The following is a 22,459-nucleotide window of genomic DNA, read 5'->3' as shown; positions in this document are numbered from 1 at the left end:
CATGGTTCAGTGACTTTGAATTAATAAGCAATTTTAAATGTTTAAGGGGCATTAGCTACGGGATATCAAAAAAATTAAAATATGATTTTCTTTTGTTCAATCATTAAAGAAAGTGAAAAAATAATTCGCTTTTCACAGTCAATTTGGATCAATTTTGTCAAAATAAGCTAAGAAATATTACTGATGAATTATTCACTTGCAAGTAAATAATTTGACCTCATTGAATCTGTATTCATGTGACCTTAAATTTAACCCCTTAGCTGGAGATGGGTTATGCATGTATTCAGCGATTAAAAGGAAAAGAATGACAACATTGAAAGTGAAGCTAGGATGAACCACTTGGTTGATTGATCCACAAAAAATCTCTCTTATTCAGGTAAAAAATGATGATAAACATACTTTTTAACCTACAATATGAAATCAAAAAGACCTAGAAAAATCCAATTGCAGGTGGATGCTATTTGTTTGTTGTCCCCCGCATAGAAATACTGGGTGTCTGTCCGGTCTTGTTAGCGCTCCCACATGTACAGTTCTTGCCAAATTTTTATGAGATTTATATCAAAGGTTTAAATCAGCAATGTCTTGGACGATTTTGAAAATCAGTGCCGATCAATTATTTTTAAAAGAGTTGTACTCCTTGGAATAATTAATTATATGGAAAATTGCATTGTAAGCACGCTCATGTGTAAAATTCTTGCCAGATTTTCATACGCCTATTTAACGGGACGTATTATGGTATACCGTTGTCTGTCTGTCTGTCTGTTGTCAACATTTGACCCATTAACTCAAAAACGCTTTAAATAATATGCATGAAACTTTGGTGAATTGTTTATATCTATTGACGTGAGCTCCCTTTCGCTTTTTATAAATTTCAGATTTACCGTTTCTGACTTTTGGGGTTTTATTCATTAAAAAAGGGGGGATTTTCCAGTTTTCCGACAATTACTCAAGAATGCTTTCACCAACTTGCAAGAAATTTTGGTGAATTGTTTATATCTATTGACATGAGCTCCCTTTCAATTTTTATAAAGGGATACAGGGTTTTATTCATAAAAAAGGGGATTTTCTAGTTTTCGGACAATAACTAAAAAATGCTTTCAGCAGTTCTAAATAAACTTTGGTGAATTTTATATCTGTTGATGTAAGCTCCCTTTAAAATTTTATAAATTTTAGATTTTACATTTCTGAGTTATGGGGTTTTATTCATTAAAAAAGGGGGGATTTTCCAGTTTTTGGACAATAACTCAAAAATGCTTTAAGCAGTTGGCATGAAACTTTGGTGAATTATTAATAGCTATTGATCTAATCTCCCCATTGATTTTCATAAATTTCAAATATGACATTGAGAAGAAATTGAACTTTATTTGTTTATAGTCTGACAACAGATTTACTAAGTATTGCGCAACAGCACAGTGTATTGCACACCAGTAAGAATTTCATATAACCAATTTCAAGTTCTTTGACTTCATTTATTCAGAAACCTATAATATGTCAAATATTTAATTACAATCCAAATTCAGACCTGTATCAAGCTTGAATATTGTGTCCATTTTTGCCCCAACTGTTCAGGGTTGGACCTCTGCGGGTGTATCCAGCTGTGCTCAGCGAAGCAGTTTATTATGAAACTTATACCATAGATTTATATTAGCAATGTCTTGGATGAGTTCGAAAATCAGTGCTGATCAATTATTTTTCAAAGAGTTATGCCACTTAAAAACATTAATTATATGGAGAATTACATTGTTAGCACTCTCATGTGTACAATTCTTTATTCCAGATATTTATGAAACTTATATCATAGGTTTATATCAGCAATGTCTTGGACAAGTTCGAAAATCCGTGCCGATCAAATATTTTTTAAAAGAGTTATGACCTTGGGAAAATTTATTATATGGAAAATTGCATTGTTAGCATTCTCATGTACAATTCTTGCCTGAATTTTATGAAATTTATATTTTAGGTTTATATCATCAATGTCTCAGATGAATTTGAAAATCGGTGCTGATCAATTATTTTTTAAAAAGTTATGTCCCTTGGAAATATTGATTTTATGGAAAATTGCATTGTTAGTGCTTCCATGTGTACAATTCTTGCCAGAATTTTATGAAACTTATATCATAAGTTTATATCAGCAATGTCTTTGACACTTTCAAAAATAAGTGCTGATCAAATATTTTTAACGAGTCGTTCCCCTTGGAAAATTTAATTATAATGGAAATCCTATTGCATTTGCTCTGAAGCCTTCATTTCTCTAAGATATTTATAAATTGTTTTGAAAAACAAAAACACCAAAAAATTTTTTTTTTTAGTTATTGACCTTGAACCTAGGATAGATAAAATATGTGCAACGCAGGGGACATTGGAACTCTGTTCTTTTATACTTATATTTATGTTTACATTGGGTTATATGACCGTCGACAGGCTTTGGAGGTCATCTCGATGGTAAATTAGATGACGACTAGACAAAAATACACACGAAGTGTTGATACATATTATCGAGTCTATGCATTGTTTATTGTTTATTTTCGACTTTTTGTAATTTGGATATATACGTTTTAGTATGTTATAAATCAAATATGAGAATTTGAATCAAATCGTTCAACATGAATTTGACAGCTAATGCCCTTTTAAGTTTTCTGCTTAAGTTAGTTTGACAACTATTTCAAGGCCCTGCCCCCTAGGTCATGTTCCAATGACTTTCAATCAATAAACAATTTTCAATGTTAAGTTTTCTGATTAAGTTAGTTGTAAATTAGTTTGATAGGAACTACTTACAATAGACAATATTTTCTATAAAGTTACATTGCTGTCTGTACATCTCAGTTTGTCAACCATTTCTAGGCCCTACCCATTAGTTGTTCAAGTGACTTTGAATTAATTAGCAATGTTGGTGTTCATCACTGATTGTCTTTTTCTTAATTTTATGCCAACTGGTGAGGCATATCTTGGTGTCAACAGTTTATTTGTCATCTTGACAGCATCTTGCTTTTCAATTATTGGCAAGGGCAGCAGCAGAAACTGTTTTTGGAGGTAAACAGGAACTTCAATGTTCAAGAAGTTATCTCTATGGCCTATTTTTCCCCCTATATGCTTGAATCTATAATTATAGTTATTGACCATGATCAATGTATATGCCAAATTACCATGAATAGAGGGAGATATATAGAAGTAATAATTCCTTGAAATTCCCTAGAATTAGATCAGTCTGTCATATTTCTATTGTCCTCAACCTCATTTTCATGGTTCAGCAACTGCTTGAAAATAAAATTTTTGTTTTTTTTGTCATGTGAATTTCTCACTTATTATGAGTAAAAGGATAACAGTATTTGGTATATGTGTTCCTTGCAACTTCTGCATGTCCGTCAAACAGGGTTCACCCGACCTCAACCTCATTTCATGGATCAGTGATCAACGTTAAAGTTACGTGTTTAGGTCCATTTCTCAGATACTATAAGCAGTAGGTCAACTATATGTGGTGTATGGAATGATTGTAAGCGGTACATGTCAGTCTGGCAAGTTTAATCTGACCTTGACCTCATTTTCATGGTTCATTGGTCAATGGTAAGTTTTTTGTTTTTTAGGTCTGATTTTCGAGAACTGAAAGCAATAGGTCAACTGTATTTGGTGTATGGAATGATTGTTAGGTGTAAATGTCTGTCTGGCAGGTATCATCTGACCTTGACCTCATTTTCATGGATCATTGGTTAATGTCAAGTTTTTGTGTGTTTTAGTCTGTTTTTCAATTACCATAAGCAATAGGTCAACTGTAGTTGCTGCATGGAATAATTGTAAGGTGTACATTTCTGTTTGGCAGGATTTATCTGACCTTGACCTCATTGTCATGGATCTTTAAACATGTTAAGTTTATGTGATACTTGTAGTAAAACCTTAACTTTAAAGGACTTTCAACAATCAATTGTCATTAAAGTAGGCAAGACATTTCAGAGTGTGCACTCTTGTTTTCCTTGCATCATTTGTCATTAAAGTCAAGTTACAGTCAAATGGGCTATGTCACAGATTTTGGTAAAATTTTGCATACAACCTTGGCTTGTTGAACTATAACCATGTGATAACTGAAAATATAAAAAAATATTGCATTTATCTCTTTTATCATCTGAAATATTACTGATTGATTTCTTTCAGAATAGAAAGCACATAAAGTCGGCTAAAAAACTTCTTAAATTTGTCTAAAAATCATTAAATCTCTAATTTCTAATACTAATATACACTTGTACACAAGATTTTTCTTGAAAAACTATCTGTTATTATATCAAATTTCAATGATGTAAAGTAATGATATGGTCATGTAGCGGATGGCCATTAATTTTTACCCTTGTCCATCCTTGCGTACATCTGTATGTCCCGAAATTGGTTTCTGTTCTCTTACTTAAGTTTGCTTCAAACAAATGTTATGAGACTTATGAATGCTTATCATCATAAAACACTGATCAAATTCGAATTTGGGTGGCGTCACTTTTACAGTTCTCTAGTTATGTCTCTTTTTGATGTTATATGCAAGCGGGGGCATCATCTGTGTCTTATGGACAAATTCTTCATTTATTTTAATGGAGGAGTTAAAGATGAGCGATGAGGCATGAAGGACTGCAATGACATTGCCGTCATTGGAAAGGGCAACCCTAGGACTGATATCATTGATACTGGTATACAGCAAAATCTTGTTGACATCTACCATGAAATATAGTCAAGAGAGATAATCTTAAATCTTAAATAACTAATGTGAAAAAAGAACACAAAAAATAAAAGAATGGCATTTTATTTAATATTGTAAAATGTAAACATACATATTATCACATGTAAAATCCAATATTCCAAATAAACTTTCCATTAAAAAAAAAACACCAAATGGAACAGTGTAATTCAATCAAAATCTCTAGTCAATAGATTTTTAGAAAACATGAAAGTTACAGTTATATTCAGAATGTTGTATAGCTTTCCCCCCAAAAAATGGCTGATATATGATAGATTATTAAATGATGACCAAAAAAAAGGACAAAATTATTGCAATGGTCATTTACAGAGGTTGTGTTCCATAACATTATCTGTGGAAACTACATTTTCCAATTAGATGCTATTGGTTTTTATAAGATTTTATTTTCTTAACATAATTACTGTTTGATGAGTACTTAATTTTGTAACAGTCATAGTTTGATGGTAATTGATTAATAGTTTATTTGTATTTCAGGGATAATGAAATTTCAAGGGTGGTAGGGAATTAAAAAAAGCATAAAAGCATTATAATTACTTTTCTTTTCTAAAAAGTAGAAAAAATCTGCAGTTTCGTAAACCCACAAATTAAATAAACTGCTTCGCTGAGCGCAGCTGGATACGCCCGCAGAGGTCCAACCCTGAACAGTTGGGGCAAAAATGGACACAATATTCAAGCTTGATACAGGTCTGAATTTGGATTGTAATTAAATATTTGACATATTATAGGTTTCTGAATAAATGTAGTCAAAGAACTTGAAATTGGTTATATGAATTGAATTTATATTCAATTAAAGATTTCTTTCTGTTGTGCAATACACTGTGCTGTTGCGCAATACTAGTAAATCTGTTGTCAGACTATAAACAAATAAAGTTCAATAACTTCTCAATGTTATATTAGAAATTTATAAAAAAAACTAAAGGGAGGTTATCTTAATAGATATAAATCAGTCATCACAAAGTTTAATGAAAACTGCTCTAAGCACTTTAAGGATATTGTCCAAAAACTTGAAAATCACACCCTTTTTTTTATGAATAAAATCTTGTAACTCGGAAACATAAAGTCTAAAATTTATAAAAATCAAAAGGGAGCTTACAACAATAGATAGAAACAATTTACCAAATTTTCATAAAATATGCTGAAAGCATTTTTGAGTTACTGTCCCAAAACAGGAATATCCCCCTTTTTGTAACGAATAAAACCCCATAAATCAGAAACGTATAGTCTAAAATTTATAAAAATCAAAAGGGAGCTCAAGTCGATAGCATTAAACAATTAACCAAAGTTTCTTGCAAATTGGTGAAATTGTTTTTGAGTTATTGTCCGAAAACTGGAAAATCCCCCCTTTTTTAATGAATAAAACTCCAATTCGGAAACGGTAAATCTGAAATTTATAAAAAACGAAAGGGAGCTCACGTCAATAGATATAAACAATTCACCAAAGTTTCATGCATATTGGTAAAAGCGTTTTTGAGTTAATGTCCGACATGTTGACGACGGACGCACGGACAGACGGACGGTCAACAGTATACCATAATACGTCCCGTAAACGGGCGTATAAAAAACCCTTGCCGTAATTAGATAAAAGTTTTTTATGATTGAATGAACAAATATTTGATTAAACTAAGTACAAATGCAGGAAATAAAGTACAACTGACTGAGACTGGATATGTTATAGTGAATAGATTTATGAATTACAGGAAAACAAATATGCATACTGTAAATTTCGTTTTTTTTTAAAGATGTTCTATCATTGCGATTATTTAAGATTGGAAAGCTTTCCCAAAAACGAAAAATAAAATCCTTTTTTTTGTAGCACTTTTGTATTTCGCATTTCCTGGAATCCTAATAATAAGTTTCACATTTTCTTATCGTTGTTCATCTATTGCAAAAATAATTATAATGGTATAATAATTAATACAGTAAAAAAAAACCTGAGCTTTTTTTTGCCTTTTACCATTGTTACAAAGGTTTGATACCCTCATATAATATGACTAGTTCTAAACAAAATGAATAGCAAATATGATATGACTATGTTAAAATTTAATTGAACTACCAAACTTCAACAAAAGTCAAATAAATAAATGAGGGTACAATGAGGTATATATCAAATGTGACACATAAATACAAATAAACATCTAGATGTCAACATAAGGTTTCCTAGTGTCTATACAGTATATTAACCTCTTAGCACATGCAGTCCAGAAAAGTTGTGAATACATTATTCTCCAACTGTTTGGACTAGGGAGATGTAGTGCTCAACATACCATTGTGTAGACACATATCTTTTGTTGTCTGTGGATTTCAAGATGTCTTTAGGTTTTTGGTGATGTCAGGTTGCTGTCTCAATGATTTATACGCTAAATCTTCTTAATTCATACTTAAACTATATGGCTACGTCGAAACATGATAAAAATAAATCAAGTTTCATGCAATAAAAAGTTACCATAACACAGAGAAATAAGCATACAAAATAAATCTGCTCGAAAATCTACATATAAATCATTTTCACTTAAAAAACAGATGAATTCTTTGAAATTATCCCCTGTATTTGAATAGAATAATTCAACAAAAGATCACCAAATCATCCTGGTTAACTCTGAATTGCTCTATATCAAAACTTAAACAGAAGAAACTTGTATGTGTTGTTATTTCTTTAACCAAATCTCTTGTTATTTTACTCGATGTCCTTAACTGCAGAGAGATGTCTCATAAATGAATAAATAAATCTGACCCCTATTTCAATCAGATTAACATTCATCTAATAATATATTGTAGTACTTCATATATTTTATATAAATGTTCAAATAAATATAAGAATGTAGATACATGGTGTATTAATGGTTTATAAATAGGATAGAGAACCAAATGTTTTAGGTGCACTTCACACTAAAATATACTCAAATAGCCTCATTGGTTCATTAACACATTCAATCTTCTTTTGGCATTGAGAATTACAAAAGGAAATCTCCATCAAATGTCATCATCCAAGCAATACTCGTTTGAGCTTGGCTTTAGCTGTATCTTCGTCATCTGTGTCAGTGTCACTGTTGGGTACATATGGTGAAGTTCGACACTTTGGTGAGCACAGATACTGAAGTAATGGAAGTCTGTACTTCCCACAAAAGTCAACAAATTTCACATTTTCCACTCTAGAAGCAAAGTATACACCTGAAAGAAAGAGGATCACAATTTTTAAATATTAAGAGCAATTCTCTGTAATCACCAAAATATTTCGGCACGCACTAAAAAATATTTGTTTTAAACTTTATTAGTTCAATAGAGCCCCATGAGCTTAACAAAAAATATTATTACACTTAGCCACATATGTTTACCGTTTCCTTGGTAACAGGACTTAAAGTGGCAAGAAAGAGGGAAAATGCAGTGTTTACAAATTATGATCAATTATGTCTAATAAAAAGAAAATAATATAGATATTCAGACATTTAAAACTTTTTTCAGTTTAAAAAAAACAAATAAAAATTGTGTTCAACAGTAAACTTTCTTAAAAAAAATCTATATAGCTAAAATAGGGTAAAAAGTGCAATAAAAGGGGGGTTTTAGAGCCTATTTTGATCAGGTGTTGTAAAAAAAGGCAGCCATTTCTTATATTGTTGATTATATGAATAGAGAGAATGGATTAAGGTTATACAAGAAAAGAAAAAAAATCAGTGGGCAAACTTGACTGTGTTGAAATTAATTGACCCTGAAAAGTTGAGTTGTCCTGTATTTACCTAATCAAATTATCTCCCTTTACGGAGTTCTCTTGTAGAGAAACAAATTGAAAACAGGAGGGAAAATGTAAACAAATGCAGACAACAATGTTATTTTGCGAATTTCTTCATGTTTTATATTCAAGCATAATGGGAAATGGGTAAATTTTTCACAGTGATGTTAGCCTACACTTATATATATGGTTAAGTTGGTGTGATTTGCTCATATTTTGACTATATTGTCAGAACAATGGAACTGTGTCTGTACTAAGACAGTGTATTTTATAGTTTATTTTGCTTACCGTAACTAACTTTTTTAATGTATTTATTTATATAATCTTCGAACAATTTTTATAAAATGTGTAGCATAAAAGATTTCGTAGGCAATTGTGACAACTGCAGTGATGACAGGTATTTTTGAAAATGCTTCCATTGGAAAAAGAGACATGTATAAATTTTTGTCAGAATTTTTTTTACTTAAATCTGACATTACATTGTACGTCACAACTGAGGATCTGTGATATTCATAGAAATATTATCATCGAAACAACTAACAAGAGATATAGAAGGAAAAATTGTGGTGTGCCTTCAGTAAATGTCATTTTGAAATATCATAATACTACAAAAGCAGTGGATCGACATGTTACACCCGATATGTTTCAAAGAATTGTTACAAAGACAGGCATTTTCATTCCTATTGGAACATGTAAGTAGATACTATTTACCTAATACCATTTTTCTTTAAAAAAGATACAGTGATAAACCTCTTATAAAAAAGAAATCAAATGCAGCTGTCAGGTACCCCCTCCCCCCCTAAAAAAAAAAAAAAAACAACAAACAAAAAAAACCTTAGGGTTACTTCTTATCTACCATTTGTCTATGAACCTTAAGCTTATTGTTTTTAGCATGTGACAGCCATATGAACTTCTTTAATACCCCTTTTTTAAACTTTGAAACATAAAATTATGTGAAGTTCTTTGAATCTTGTTTTTGAGAGACAAAAATTATAACATGAATGCTGTTTCACGTTTCCTTTCCTTTACCAGATTTGTAAGGTTTTGTACATGATAATCACATCATTTCATACCGGTCCTTATGAAATAAAAAATGTTGCAGCAACAATGCTGCAATGTTGCGGCTGCTGATCAGGTTGCCAGAAAATTGATGCTGGATAAGTGCTGAATGATGCCGCTAGCATCATTCTGGCTACAGTGCAGCGCTATTTCCTTTCATGACAAAAAGCGCCACAATGTTGCCATAAAGCACACATATAATTTTCTCATTCTTAATCTACTAAAATGATGCCAGAATAGAGCCAGAACATTGAATATGTCATTGATGATGTCACCAGTGTTTGAGCTTTTTACTGTGGTCATGGTGGTGTGTTAGAAGTGGACCATATGTTGCTTGAGCTTATGATTTTAGTGAAGAATTGGGTGTTCTGTTATTTTGAAGACTTGTATGTAAACTTAGATTAACATGATTAATTAAATGCATTATATAAAAGTTCAATCTCTCATTTAATTAAATCAAGGAAATTGTCTTCTTCCTGATAGACCTGGAGAGCATTTTCAAAAAATCCTAATTAACAGGGACGAACTATCATCTATTGGGGCGAATTGGTACCTTCTGAAACATAAGTCATGGTTTCTCTTCCCTTTCTCAATTTAACCCTCGCTAAAATTTTACAGAGCATGCTGAAAGAAGTTTGGTCAATTATGTCTTTGTAACCCTCTAAAGACGGCTTGAAAGTGCTATTTGTTTGGGAAAAAATGTAGTATAATCAAGAATTTAGATTGCTAATCAGACAAAACACAACACCTTTGGCTGAAGTGAAGGACTCCTGTTGGGATCATGGAAATTATGTTGGTGTTATTGAAGGTATAGATGTTGCATGTTGACAGTTCATGAGTTACACATTTTAACTTTCCTTTTCCTCAATGTGGGAAAATTAAGTACATTACATATAGGAATAACTTTTAAAAGAAAAAGTTATAATAATAACCCTGAGCACACAAAAAAATCATAACGTTAAATAAAGGAGTTAAAACTTTTTCTCGGGTATACTTAGCACTAAACTTGCCTCGAAAGACGTTACTTTACCTTTTTAGTCAATAATTAAAGGAAGCCAGAATTTAAAGGCATTAGTGGCGCAATAGTGCCAGAAACTAATTTGCATACAAAATAAAAAACAATATCTGCATTGAAGCCACAACATGTTGCGGCAATGAAGCCACAGCATTTTCTGGCACCAGCGCCAGAAAACTTATTTGCATATGAAATACGCTAATGCAGCATCATTGCCACAACATGTTGGTGCAATGAAGCCGCAACATAGCCCTAATGTTGTCACAACTACATGTATTTATTCATGTTTACTTGAGATACATGTATGTTTTAAAATTCATGTTTTTATGTACATACATGTACATGTATATGACCCAACAAAAAAGTATGAATGAGATCAATTGTGTATCTATTTTCTTTTATATTACAGCAATTTGTAGACTGTGTAGAGAAAAACTATTTGGAAATAACAGTATTGAGCATGTTGAGGAGGTATGTCTTTTCATATACATATATAAATATGATTCCCTGTACACATGTATACTCAATAGTCAATAGTGAGTTTATTGTTATGTCGTATACAATGTATATATATATATATATATATATATATATATATATATATATGTATGGGATCCATATTGTAACTACATGTCAAACTGCATATGTACTCAGTTTTACTATGACAAGAATAAGAAGATCTTTCAATTCAGAAATAACATAAAACTTTAAAGTTCTAATTTGGTCTTCATATTCACTAAGCTTATGCACATTTTATTTGGTAAACTAGTTTCATCATTAAGCATTAGTAAAAAATCTATTAAAATAAAAACCAAGGTTTTAATTGATCTAATTTACATGTACACTTAGGACCAATAGGGGTTAAACTATGCGTTCATGCATGCATAATTGAGGGTAAATTAAGAGTAAATTTCTAAATCATTTGTGTATAAAACATACCTCAACTGAACCCTAACCCATTCATATATTACTAAACCCTCTAAGATAGGTTGGTTTTTGCTTCAATATTATCATGTGTATTCCAGAATTCATTATTGTTCCAATTTCAATTAGTACCTTGTTTAAAATATTCTTAAAAAGTTTTTCTTTTCTTTTAACTTAGGAGAACACTATTGAGACAAATACAAAGAACAAGATTGCAGAAGCTGAAATACTACCACCTTAAAGAAAGAGGGTAGGTATAACTGTATATAAAATAGTATCATTGCATACACTTTATAAGATGTCTCATAAACTTGACTTTATAAGATATCTTGTAAAAGTATTTAAGATATCTTGTATAATATCAGATTATTACATGGCATTTTTCATATAGCATGTATTATCAGCCCTAGGTTTAATATCAGCCCAAGAGCCGCATTGCTTGAGGGCTGATATTGGCCGAGGGCTGATAATACATGTGATATGAAAAATGACATGCTATGATCTTTTTATCATATGCTTCAACAATGGAGAAAAATAACAGATTAATATATTGATCTTTTTACGTGGTTCTTAAATAGCAGTTCAAAGAGTGAAATATTATAAGTTACATAGTGTGCTAGTGACCTAATACAGTATATATGGGGTCAGTAAATTCCATATGGGGTGAGAGCAAAGCTCGAATCCCCATATGGAATTTACTGACCCCATATATACTGTATTACGTCACTAGCAAACTATGTAACAAATTTATCTTACCGACTATCTTAACCTGTGAAATTTAGACTAGTGACCTATCAAAATGAGCACTGAAGTCTTCAATACTTTGAGCATTAAGAAACTTCTCTCATTGATCCTACAAAAACAGCTGCCAACAATAACAACTTGTTAGGTTTAAATGTGTTTTATGAATTCATTTCAATCTTAATCATCAATTTCTTCGTCTGTTGAAATCTTTAAGATGTTTTCTCAATACCGTTTTGTTTTTATAAAGGGACGCAACACCACTACTAACCATGCATGAAATAAGCCCCGCCTCCTTTCTAACCTTATATGGAATATAAAGGGGACGTAACTCCACTACTAACCGTGTATGAAATAAGCCCCGCCTACCTTCTAACCTTATATGGAATATAAAGGGACGTAACTCCACTACTAACCGTGTATGAAATAAGCCCCGCCTCCCTACAAACCTAATATGAAATATACACAGTCTCCACGCGGACGCTTTAAACCAATAATTTTCCTAGAAATGTATCGGAGGTAAGATAATCACGGATGTCAGACCCCAAATGTTGTACAATCGATATGAAATCTTTCTATCATATGCCTCAACAATGAAGAAAAAAAAACAGTATGGTATATTTTAATACGGATGATAAAAAAATAATTCAACAATATACATAATAAACACTGTTTGGAAAAGTCAACATTTTTAAAGTAACTTTCTTAATTATGTTAAAAATGCATTTATTTTATCATTTGTTTATTGTTTGTTTTTTTCCATTTTACACAATATACTTTCCAGTATCCAAATAATTGTTTTGTACCCTACTTTGTAATGTTTTTCACTGAAAACGTACCATTGAGGTGTATTTTCCAGAATTTGCTGAGTATTACCGGAATGCCATGCGATAACGTTACGGAAAGGCATGTGATAAAAGTTGAAGCATGTGATAAACTTTTCATATCAGACCGCTGAGCACCAATTTGAAAAAAATATGGAATATACGTAAATGTAATGCTATTATCATATGGTAAAAATCATATGTTATTTAGTCTAAGTATATGATAATATATTTTATATCTTTCATGAGAGATCTCATAAAGAAGTTTATAAAGATATCTCATAAACTTTAGAAGATATAAGATTTTCAAGATATCCAATTAGGAGCTAACTGTATTGAATTTGCAGATTTGGAGCCATCAATCATGGATTTGATGGTCGCAAATTGAGTTTACTAGCGACACGTTAGCGGAGCCAGTAAACGGATATTTGCAACCATCAAATCATAGATTGATGGCTCCAAATCTTCAGATTGATATATACCCTGAAAATTACGACTTTATCCAATGAAATTTGACGTACATACTTTACAACGAATGTTGCATTAGAATGAATGTTATAGGACATCTGATATAATTTATAAGATATCTTATAAAACAATTTTATAAGATCTCTTATTGTCCCCCACTGGAGGGGACATAGAAATACCGGTGTCCGTGCGTCCGTCCGTCCAAAATCGGTTTCTGGACTGTTACTTTTGAACACCTTCATATTATTTCTTCAAACTTACACAGTTGAATGTTATTAGGTAAGGAAGATCCCTATTGATTTTGATGTTTCTAGTCATTCAAAGGTCAAGGTCACAAGTGCTTTATGGAAATATTATATTTTAGCACCAGCGGGGGACCCCGGAGCCTCCTCTTGTTTAGTTTATAAGATATCTTATTTATTTTTTTAGATATCTCATAAATTAGATATAAGATATTTCATTAACTTTATTTGATATCTTATCTTTTTATTCAGACATAGGAGCCCTATAGTAATCAGCTTTCCGTCTGTCCGTCACAAACAGTTTTCACAAAATAAATCAAAAAGGCTATCACAAATCAATGTGAAAGTTTGATGGCTACCTATCAAAAAGCAGGGATATCACTAGTGAGCAATGACTCACAGCACATCTTGTTTTATATTGTGTCTATCAGAATTCATTTAGTATCCAATCTTTTGTAGGCACTTGATAAAGTACCAGGGAAGCGTTACAGGGTGAAGTTTGTTGACACAATTCTTGATTTAGATGTAACCAAGAATAAAGAAACAATAACCAATATTACAAGTTTTTACAACTTTAGATTTGAGAGCAGTCATTTGAGGATGTGGCAGACATACAATATTGATGAAGGTATTACTTTTATATTCAACATAAAGAAAAAAACAGATTACAAATAACATATAGTTTTAAACATAACACAACCACTGAAAATACAGGGTCTGGCTTGTACACAGGTGGGTAAAAGAAGTCTATAAGTACTCAACCCTCCTCCGAAATCCTGGTTCAGAGGTTAAAAGTATATAAAGACAATTAAAAGCAATACCAATACTAAATTCAATAAGCTCAGCACTTCATCTTAAAACATAAAAAATTAAATCATCTTAATAAAAAGGTTGCATTAAGCCTATTGATAAAAAGACCACAAACTCCTAGACTAGAATGGATGCTATAAAAATTCACGTAATTTTATATCATAACGACATAAAAAATCTATAGAGTTTATGATATTGAAGTTGGTTATTTTTTTTAAACTTCCATATTGATCAATTTAACAAACAATAAAATGAATACAGGTTCTTTAATTACAATTTTCATTTCAGGAAAGCTTGTGACTTAAAAATCAACAAAGAATTCTGTGCAGTTAAAAGTACTCAATGACTGGACAGAGATGTCTTTTAATGACCTCATTACTGAAGGTAATTTTATAATTATTTCATTTACTAACTGTCATGTACAAAACTTAAGCACACTTGTAAGACAATGATCATTATTATATTTTGTCACAACAACCGAGAAAACCAACACAAAACTCAATAAACATTGTTATGCATCATTTAAATTCCCTGCTTGTGGGTTACAGGATTATGGGTATCGACAGAATCTTATTATAGATAATCAGGCTGCCCATTGTTGAAAGAGAAATTTATACATGTTGTATCGTTGTCCTTTTTAGGTCACCTGGCCCATTTTGAGTCCGTCTGGCATAAACTTTTTCAAAAATCTTCTGATACAACTTGGCCAATTGAAACTGAACTTGGTTAATGTAGTAAATTTGAATTTTTCTATTTTTTTGGGAATCAATTTTTATTCTATTTATCCTCTTTTTAGGAACAGAACAGGCTTCAAAACAACAGAAGCAGACATTCATTTGGCTGCATTCAAGAGTTCAAGAACCAGATTAGTCTTAATCAACACCTCCTTCAAGTCAGCTGTGAATATAAGCTAGAGAAAGGCCCATTAAAAGATCAGGCAAAAGTTCTATATGCCCAAAAGCTGTCAAATAATGTACATCATTGTCCTGATATGCAAGCAGTCTTACTAGAAAATGCATGTACTACAGACTTGAGTGCCAAAGAAATGTGACGGGCATTGAAAGTGAAAAAGAAAACGATTTTCTTTAGCATCAAACAGAAAGAATTCATGACGGATTTATTTTATTTATCTTGAAAGGATGCAAGAAGCAGCCATATTGGATTCAACGACATTATATTTTCCCAATAAATAGGCGAAATAGAAAAAAAAATGCCTACCTTAAACTACTTTTTAATAGCTTATATCCAAATTTGAAGCGTAAACAAAGCCCCAAAACATACTATGTTACAGTTTTACACTTGAAGTATTCATATGACGTCATGATGTTGCTATGAAGTTTATGTGCCAAAGAAGTCAACAACATTTTGTGGAATTTTTATTTTAAGCAACTATATGTCCAAATAAAAAACAGAAACAATATCTTTATTGACTATTGCATTAGAATGGATATAACTGTATTTTATTTTAAGGTTTGTGGACGTAAATCTAGATTTTACTGTTGCAATTATTCGTTTACCTAGCTATGCTACAGGTTGCTAGGTAAACTCAATTTGCGACAGTAATATCCACGTTTTATGTCCGAAAATGTTAAAATACAATACAGTTATCTCCTAAATTACCTACACATGATTGCACCAATATGAGTTTAATATAATGAAATTTGCATGTACTTAGAAGGTGTTTTACTTTATTTTAATAATTAAAGTCGGACCAGCATTTTACCCACATTGCTTTATAAATAGCAAACTTTGTTGATCTGTATCAGTTAAAAACTAATATGCACAATCAGTTCTTTCTTCCCTCTGTATTCAATTACAAAATTAAATCTTTAAAAATGTAAAGATACATACTTAATTTTAGAAAGAAAAAAAAATTGTAAAATTTTCAAAATTCGGTTACGATAGCAACCATTTTTATTAAATTTCATTAAACAAAACTATTTTTCTGGACTGAAAAATTTAACTGATCAATTTTGTTAAATTGTAAGAAATTTAATGCCATCTTTGTATTGTTTAAATATGGAAATTACTTGGATCATTATTGACTTGTAGAAAAATACAATTTACAGAATTTGAAAATCTTGTGTTTTTCATTCATTAAAAATATATTTTGCAAATATTTGCCCATTGATTTTATTTTATATTCTGGAAGACTATATTGGTTCCTTCTAAATATACCTAACATTTTACTAGGAGACGCTGCATTCAAGAAAAAAATTCACTTGAATACCCTGTATTTACGCATTTTTCACTGAAATCCAAATTTGCCATATTAGCATATCTTTACTAGCTGGTAGCAAAATAACTGATAATGGTAAAAGTAAAACATATGTGAATTTCAAACAGCTTAAAGGTCAGTTATATTATATTATTCAGAAAAAAAGGATATGTTACACATAAATCAAGTACTAAACAGTGCAAAATGTTGTTTTTTCACTTTTTCAAGAGTTAAAATATGACCTTTTATTGCTAAAATCAACTTATGTGGTTTCCATGGCAACCAGAATATTCCGGAACAATTTGTTGCCTGTTATTGCCTTTAGGTATGGTTCTGGCTATTATATAAAAGTTTCATCAAAATCTGAGACCATGTGTGCCAGACCCTATTAGAATTTCTTTGGTGGTTACAGAGAATTGCTCTTAAAACATACAAGTAAATAATTATAGTTTAAGTATCAAATTACTTATAGTTAAAAGTAAAAGTTTATAACTTGATGCTTGATAGCATCTGCCTGACAGTTTGGAATCTTTGACAATAACTTATGTGTTACACATGATATATCAAGGTTTGACAGTGGTTGGTTATTCTTTTGAATTAATTTCTAGACACTGAACGATTTAAATGTTGACATATCATGATATGGACTCTTGTCTCATCGTTGAATAATGTGTGTAGACCTCTAGATCTTTATTTTTCGATCAGGTGTTGCTGTCTCCTTGACATTTATTCATAACCTCCTTTTAAAACATCGAAATAATTTCTAAATTTACAGTAAAAAAAAATCATAGTTAAATTTTGTTGTACAATTCCTTTACCTTTACATTCAGGATTAACACATCTTCGACAGGAATCCAGATAATGGAGTAGGTTTTTTGGCAGATCATTCTCAGAATATTTGACTTTATCAATCTTAATAACTCTAGCAGAAAATTCTAGCAGAGAAGGCACTTCATATGTTAAATCCTGAACGAATTTGACAACTAAAGGATTGTTTCGTAGACTTAATTCTATCAAATTAAGTGTTACTATTTCTGAAGGAAGGGTAGATAATTTGTTGTTGTGTAGACTCAGTGATTTCAGCTGATGTAGATTGACTAAGGTAGGTGGAAGACTTTGGAGTTGGTTATCACACAGTACTAGAGATGTCAGGTTGTATAGTTGTCCTATCTCAGCTGGAATGTCTGTAAGTCTGTTTCCACCTAGATAAAGAATTTCTAACCTGAAAAATAAATAAACTTGGTTACAATACAATACACTGGTTACTTAGTATTCAACATGTTCAAACTTTTTTCTTTCAGTTTGTACCTTACAAATGAAAACTTTCATGTCAGAATTAAAATTTTAAATTGATAGAGAAATGTACTTGAGTAGTTTATGTGTATACATGTACATATATTTGCAGAATTTCTTTGATACATGGTGCTTCTTACAATCCTGTGCTCCTTTCCTGATTTATGACATTGCGGAATGAGACTTCAGATCAGATTTTTACTTGCCCTGAGCCATTTACCATTTTTTTATGGTATACAGCTGTGTCATTGACTGTACTGTAAATTTTTTTTTTACCTTCGCTGAGTTTAAAAAGTTCACAATTTCTAGGGCCAACTTATTTGCCAAGATTTATTTTCCTGTTCCTCTAGCCTCTGATTCTGATCATGATATCCCTTAAAGATGAAAATTTCAATAAGGGGATATTTTTTTCTTATGTTTTCTTAATTACAAATTATGAAACAAATAATTCCCTCAAAGAAATATCCTACTTAACATTATACTGTAGCTATAGCTACATGTACAAATTTATAATTTAAACATGAGCAACACAATAGTCAACATGGCCATGCCTATGGAGGAATTTGTTGGGTCAATTGCAGGTGTTTCTCAATCTTTTAATTCTTTGTGTAGTCTTACAAAATGTATCTATTCCTCTTTTCTTTTGGTCATGGTGTCTGTTTTCTCTGATTTATAGTTTTTTTTTGGTTTTTTTATTAAACTTTAAGTATAGATCTGCTTACCTCCCCTTTTTAAGATTTACCTTACTAATTTATGATTTGTTTATTGAATACAAAATTTGTTTAATTGTTTGTTTTATTGACATTCCAGCGCCCCTGTTGTGGTCTTTGAGAAATAACCACTTGAAGTCTTGAAAATTTGTATAGAAAGTACAAAATGTAATAAAAGTTGAAAACCACGAAAAACTGGAAAGTTTTTACCTCTACTTTTATATACATGTATTATTTAAGTCCTGTTGAACTTACTTTAAATAAAGCTAATACTAACAATGACCACTGCCCTTTCCTCGATCTTGATATCTATATCATTAACGGAAAGCTTAATACTAAAATATATGATAAAAGAGATGATTTTTCATTTCCTATCATTAATTATCCATTTTTAGATGGTGACATTCCCTTGTCACCATCTTACGGTGTTTATATATCTCAACTTGTACGATTCGCTCGTGTATGTAATAATGTTTTAGATTTTAACGAGAGAAATTTATGTATTACTGAAAAATTATTACACCAGGGTTTTCGATATCACAAACTAGTCAAAACATTAACTAAATTTTATCATCGGTATAAGGACATCATTCGTAAATATAGCTCAACATGCAGACTTCTTATACGTTCAGGTATTTCACATCCAATTTTTTATGGAAATATTCTTTATAAAGCACAAAAATGTCAGTATTCACCTCTGAAGCTAACAAAACCTTTAAATAGACTTATTAAGAAGGGATATAGTTACGATACTGTTGTCAGGTCATTAAAGATTGCATATTTTGGCGTTAATATTGATTCACTTATAGGGTCTTTGCATCGGCACTAAACACATTTATTTAAAAACCAGTTGTTGGCATGACACGGGTTATGTTCTTCTCATATATGTTATGATGGTATGATACTAAACCCCTAACGGGAAGGATTGTGCCTGATATTCATATGATGAAGACATAATCTTTCAATCAGTTTAATTGAAGTCTGGAGCTGGCATGTCAATTAACTGCTAGTAGTCTGTTGTTGTTTATGTATTATTGTCATTTTGTTTATTTTCTTTGGTTACATCTTCTGACATCAGACTCGGACTTTTCTTGAACTGAATTTTAATGTGCGTATTGTTATGCGTTTACTTTTCTACATTGGCTAGAGGTATAGGGGGAGGGTTGAGATCTCATAAACATGTTTAACCCCGCCGCATTTTTGCGCCTGTCCCAAGTCAGGAGCCTCTAGCCTTTGTCAGTCTTGTATTATTCTTAATTTTAGTTTCTTGTGTACAATTTGGAGTTTAGTATGGTGTTCATTATCACTGAACTAGTATATATATTTGTTTAGGGGCCAGCTGAAGGACACCTCCGGGTGCGGGAATTTCTCGCTGCATTGAAGACCTGTTGGTGACCTTCTGCTGTTGTCTGTTCTATGGTCGGGTTGTTGTCTCTTTGACACATTCCCCATTTCCATTCTCAATTTTACTCCTAGTTAATTTGTTATGACATTTCTAATGAGATATCTTAGTCAAGATTACACTTGTACATTTGTATGTTGTCATAGGTACAGGTAAGTTGTAATTACAAAAGAAATATACATGAACATAATCTTTTGTATATACATGTACATGTACTTGACATAAGACATCTACTTATCTTTTGTATGCATACATGACATAAAACATATACTAACTTAACCTCACAATTGTCAATACACCTTCATGACCTTATACAAGGTTATCTCATGTACATGTATCCCTGTAATACTCAGTTGCACATATATCCTTACATATACTTATTCAAACAATATACTTTTCAACACAAAATTATAAACAACATGTACATGTACATGTACATATGAACTAGTGTTTCATTTACGTGACTAACACTAGTCCATGATTATCATTTTCTGAACCGGTGAGCCGCAAGATACATCAAAATTGTATCAGCTGAGTCTGTTTATCATCTTTTCATAGCAAAAGTCAAATGAAAGTTTTAGTATTTATAATTTAATCTAATTTTGATTTGATTTAATTTTTAATTTGTCATGAAGACTTTTAAAAATACTAAATCAAGGCATTGATATTTATTTTCTTCCCACTGTTTTGACTGTTGGACTCCCCATTGTCAAAAATTGAGCTTCCCTAGTTATACTTAAAAGTAATAATGAATTGCTTTGGCATGTAACTGACCCCGGGTCTGCCTCATTCCCACCCTCATTGATACTTATATTAAGGTCTGCCTCATTCCCACCTTTATTGATACTTTTGTGTACAGAATATTATACATGTACTAGAATCATCACTGATCGAATTTCATGTATTTAAAATAATCAATGTGTTAAATATTCCGTATCAACTTCACAAATAATACATGATGGTCTTGAAGTATAGATTCTAGGTACAGTACTGGAATTGTTTATCATCTTAATTATGTGTTAAAGTTCCTCTTTGTTGTCCTTGTATATATTTAACCTTTACTGTTTATCCATTTTTGATTATATACTTATGACGTGGATCGGTACTTATACATCCTGCCATTGTGCTATGGTCAATTTTGAGTTCATGTCTTCCATTATTGCTTATGTACTTTGTCTATATGCCATTTTGTGTTTCTTTGTTGAAACAGTTATTTGTTTTTATAGTGATTAAGATTATATTACAATGTTGACTGCTGCACCCCAATTTTTGACATTTTTACCCATTATGTCTGATTTTTTTGCTCACACATTGTTGTCAATATAATGGAATTCTATGCGACTGTCATACAAGTAAGAGGTTTAGCTAGCAATAAAACCAGGTTTAATCCACCATTTTCTACATAAGGAAATGCCTATACCAAGTCAGGAATATGACAGTTGTTTTCCATTCGTTAGATGTGTTTGAGCTTTTGATTTTGTCATTTTATAAACATGATAAAGGACTTTCCGTTTTGAATTTCCCTTGGAGTTCGGTATTTTTGTTATTTTACTTTTAAACAAAACAACTCTAAGCACTATAAAATAATAATGACTAAATAATATATACTCGTTAATTTGTTTTTACCTAGACATATCCCTAATCAATGATGTAATTGATGAAATAACATTGCCACCTAAGTATAATGCTTTCAGTCGAGGTAGTTCAGTAAACTGTGGAGGTAACTCTGTAAATGAATTGGCAGAAAAGTTCAGCACCTCTAGAGATCGTAATTTACTAAAGTCCTTTGGTATAGTTTTACATTCTATGTCGTTGTTTTTGGCTATCAAAGTCCTTAATTGTTTTAAATAAACCACAGCATCATCCAGTTTGTGACAATTGTTGTTACTTATATCCAAAGTAATCAGGTTAGCAAACACATTTATGGACTTAGGTAACACTTCTATATTGTTATGGTGTAGGCTCAATGCCCTGATCGCCTTCGAACGTTCAAATAAATATTCTGGTATGGCTGATAGGTCGCCATATGACAAATCCTCTGCTCCATCACTTAAATATTCACTCTCAGAACAAGAAGTTGTTTCCGACAAATATTCAGCCATTTAATCTGTATCAACAGATTGAGATCTTTAGTCACTAAATATATTCCATATTCTGTATTTTTCTTTACTATAAGTCGCAACGCACATGACACGAAAGTGAAGAGTGATGTTTGTTCTAAATTGTGTCACCTGGTACAGCCTATTATTCAATAGTTCAACATTTCGGAAAATAACTTGAGGTGAAGGTCGTTTAGTATG

At 31.4% G+C, this 22,459-nt stretch overlaps 1 protein-coding gene and 1 long non-coding RNA gene across 4 annotated transcripts; one reads left to right on the top strand and one right to left on the bottom strand.

Moving 5' to 3' along the window:
• Nucleotides 1–4,758: 4,758 nt before the first annotated feature.
• Nucleotides 4,759–22,435, bottom strand: LOC127703287 (leucine-rich repeat-containing protein 58-like). 2 transcript variants are annotated; one of them, XR_007982891.1, is made up of 4 exons: nucleotides 21,786–22,435; nucleotides 17,573–17,976; nucleotides 6,293–7,897; nucleotides 4,759–5,322 (listed from the first exon to the last, which is right to left on the bottom strand). XR_007982891.1 is itself a non-coding variant. In XM_052207808.1 (3 exons), the coding sequence occupies exons 1-3, from the start codon at nucleotides 22,259–22,261 to the stop codon at nucleotides 7,710–7,712; spliced, it is 1,068 nt and encodes a 355-aa protein (XP_052063768.1). In that variant the 5' UTR covers nucleotides 22,262–22,435; the 3' UTR covers nucleotides 4,759–7,709. The 2 variants fall into 2 exon arrangements, 1 of the variants encoding a protein (XP_052063768.1); XM_052207808.1 differs by having other exon boundaries at nucleotides 4,759–7,897.
• LOC127703294 (uncharacterized) lies at nucleotides 8,036–16,044 on the top strand. 2 transcript variants are annotated; one of them, XR_007982894.1, is made up of 6 exons: nucleotides 8,036–9,145; nucleotides 10,937–10,998; nucleotides 11,630–11,701; nucleotides 14,186–14,354; nucleotides 14,825–14,920; nucleotides 15,333–16,044. It is a non-coding gene; the product is annotated as an uncharacterized LOC127703294 (long non-coding RNA). The 2 variants fall into 2 exon arrangements; XR_007982895.1 differs by lacking the exon at nucleotides 8,036–9,145 and adding an exon at nucleotides 10,059–10,320.
• Nucleotides 22,436–22,459: the final 24 nt, after the last annotated feature.

This window comes from Mytilus californianus, unplaced genomic scaffold (assembly GCF_021869535.1).
Source record: "Mytilus californianus isolate M0D057914Y unplaced genomic scaffold, xbMytCali1.0.p SCAF_5, whole genome shotgun sequence".
Taxonomy (NCBI): Eukaryota; Metazoa; Mollusca; class Bivalvia; order Mytilida; family Mytilidae; genus Mytilus; species Mytilus californianus.
This window is presented reverse-complemented; position numbering and strand designations above follow the sequence as displayed.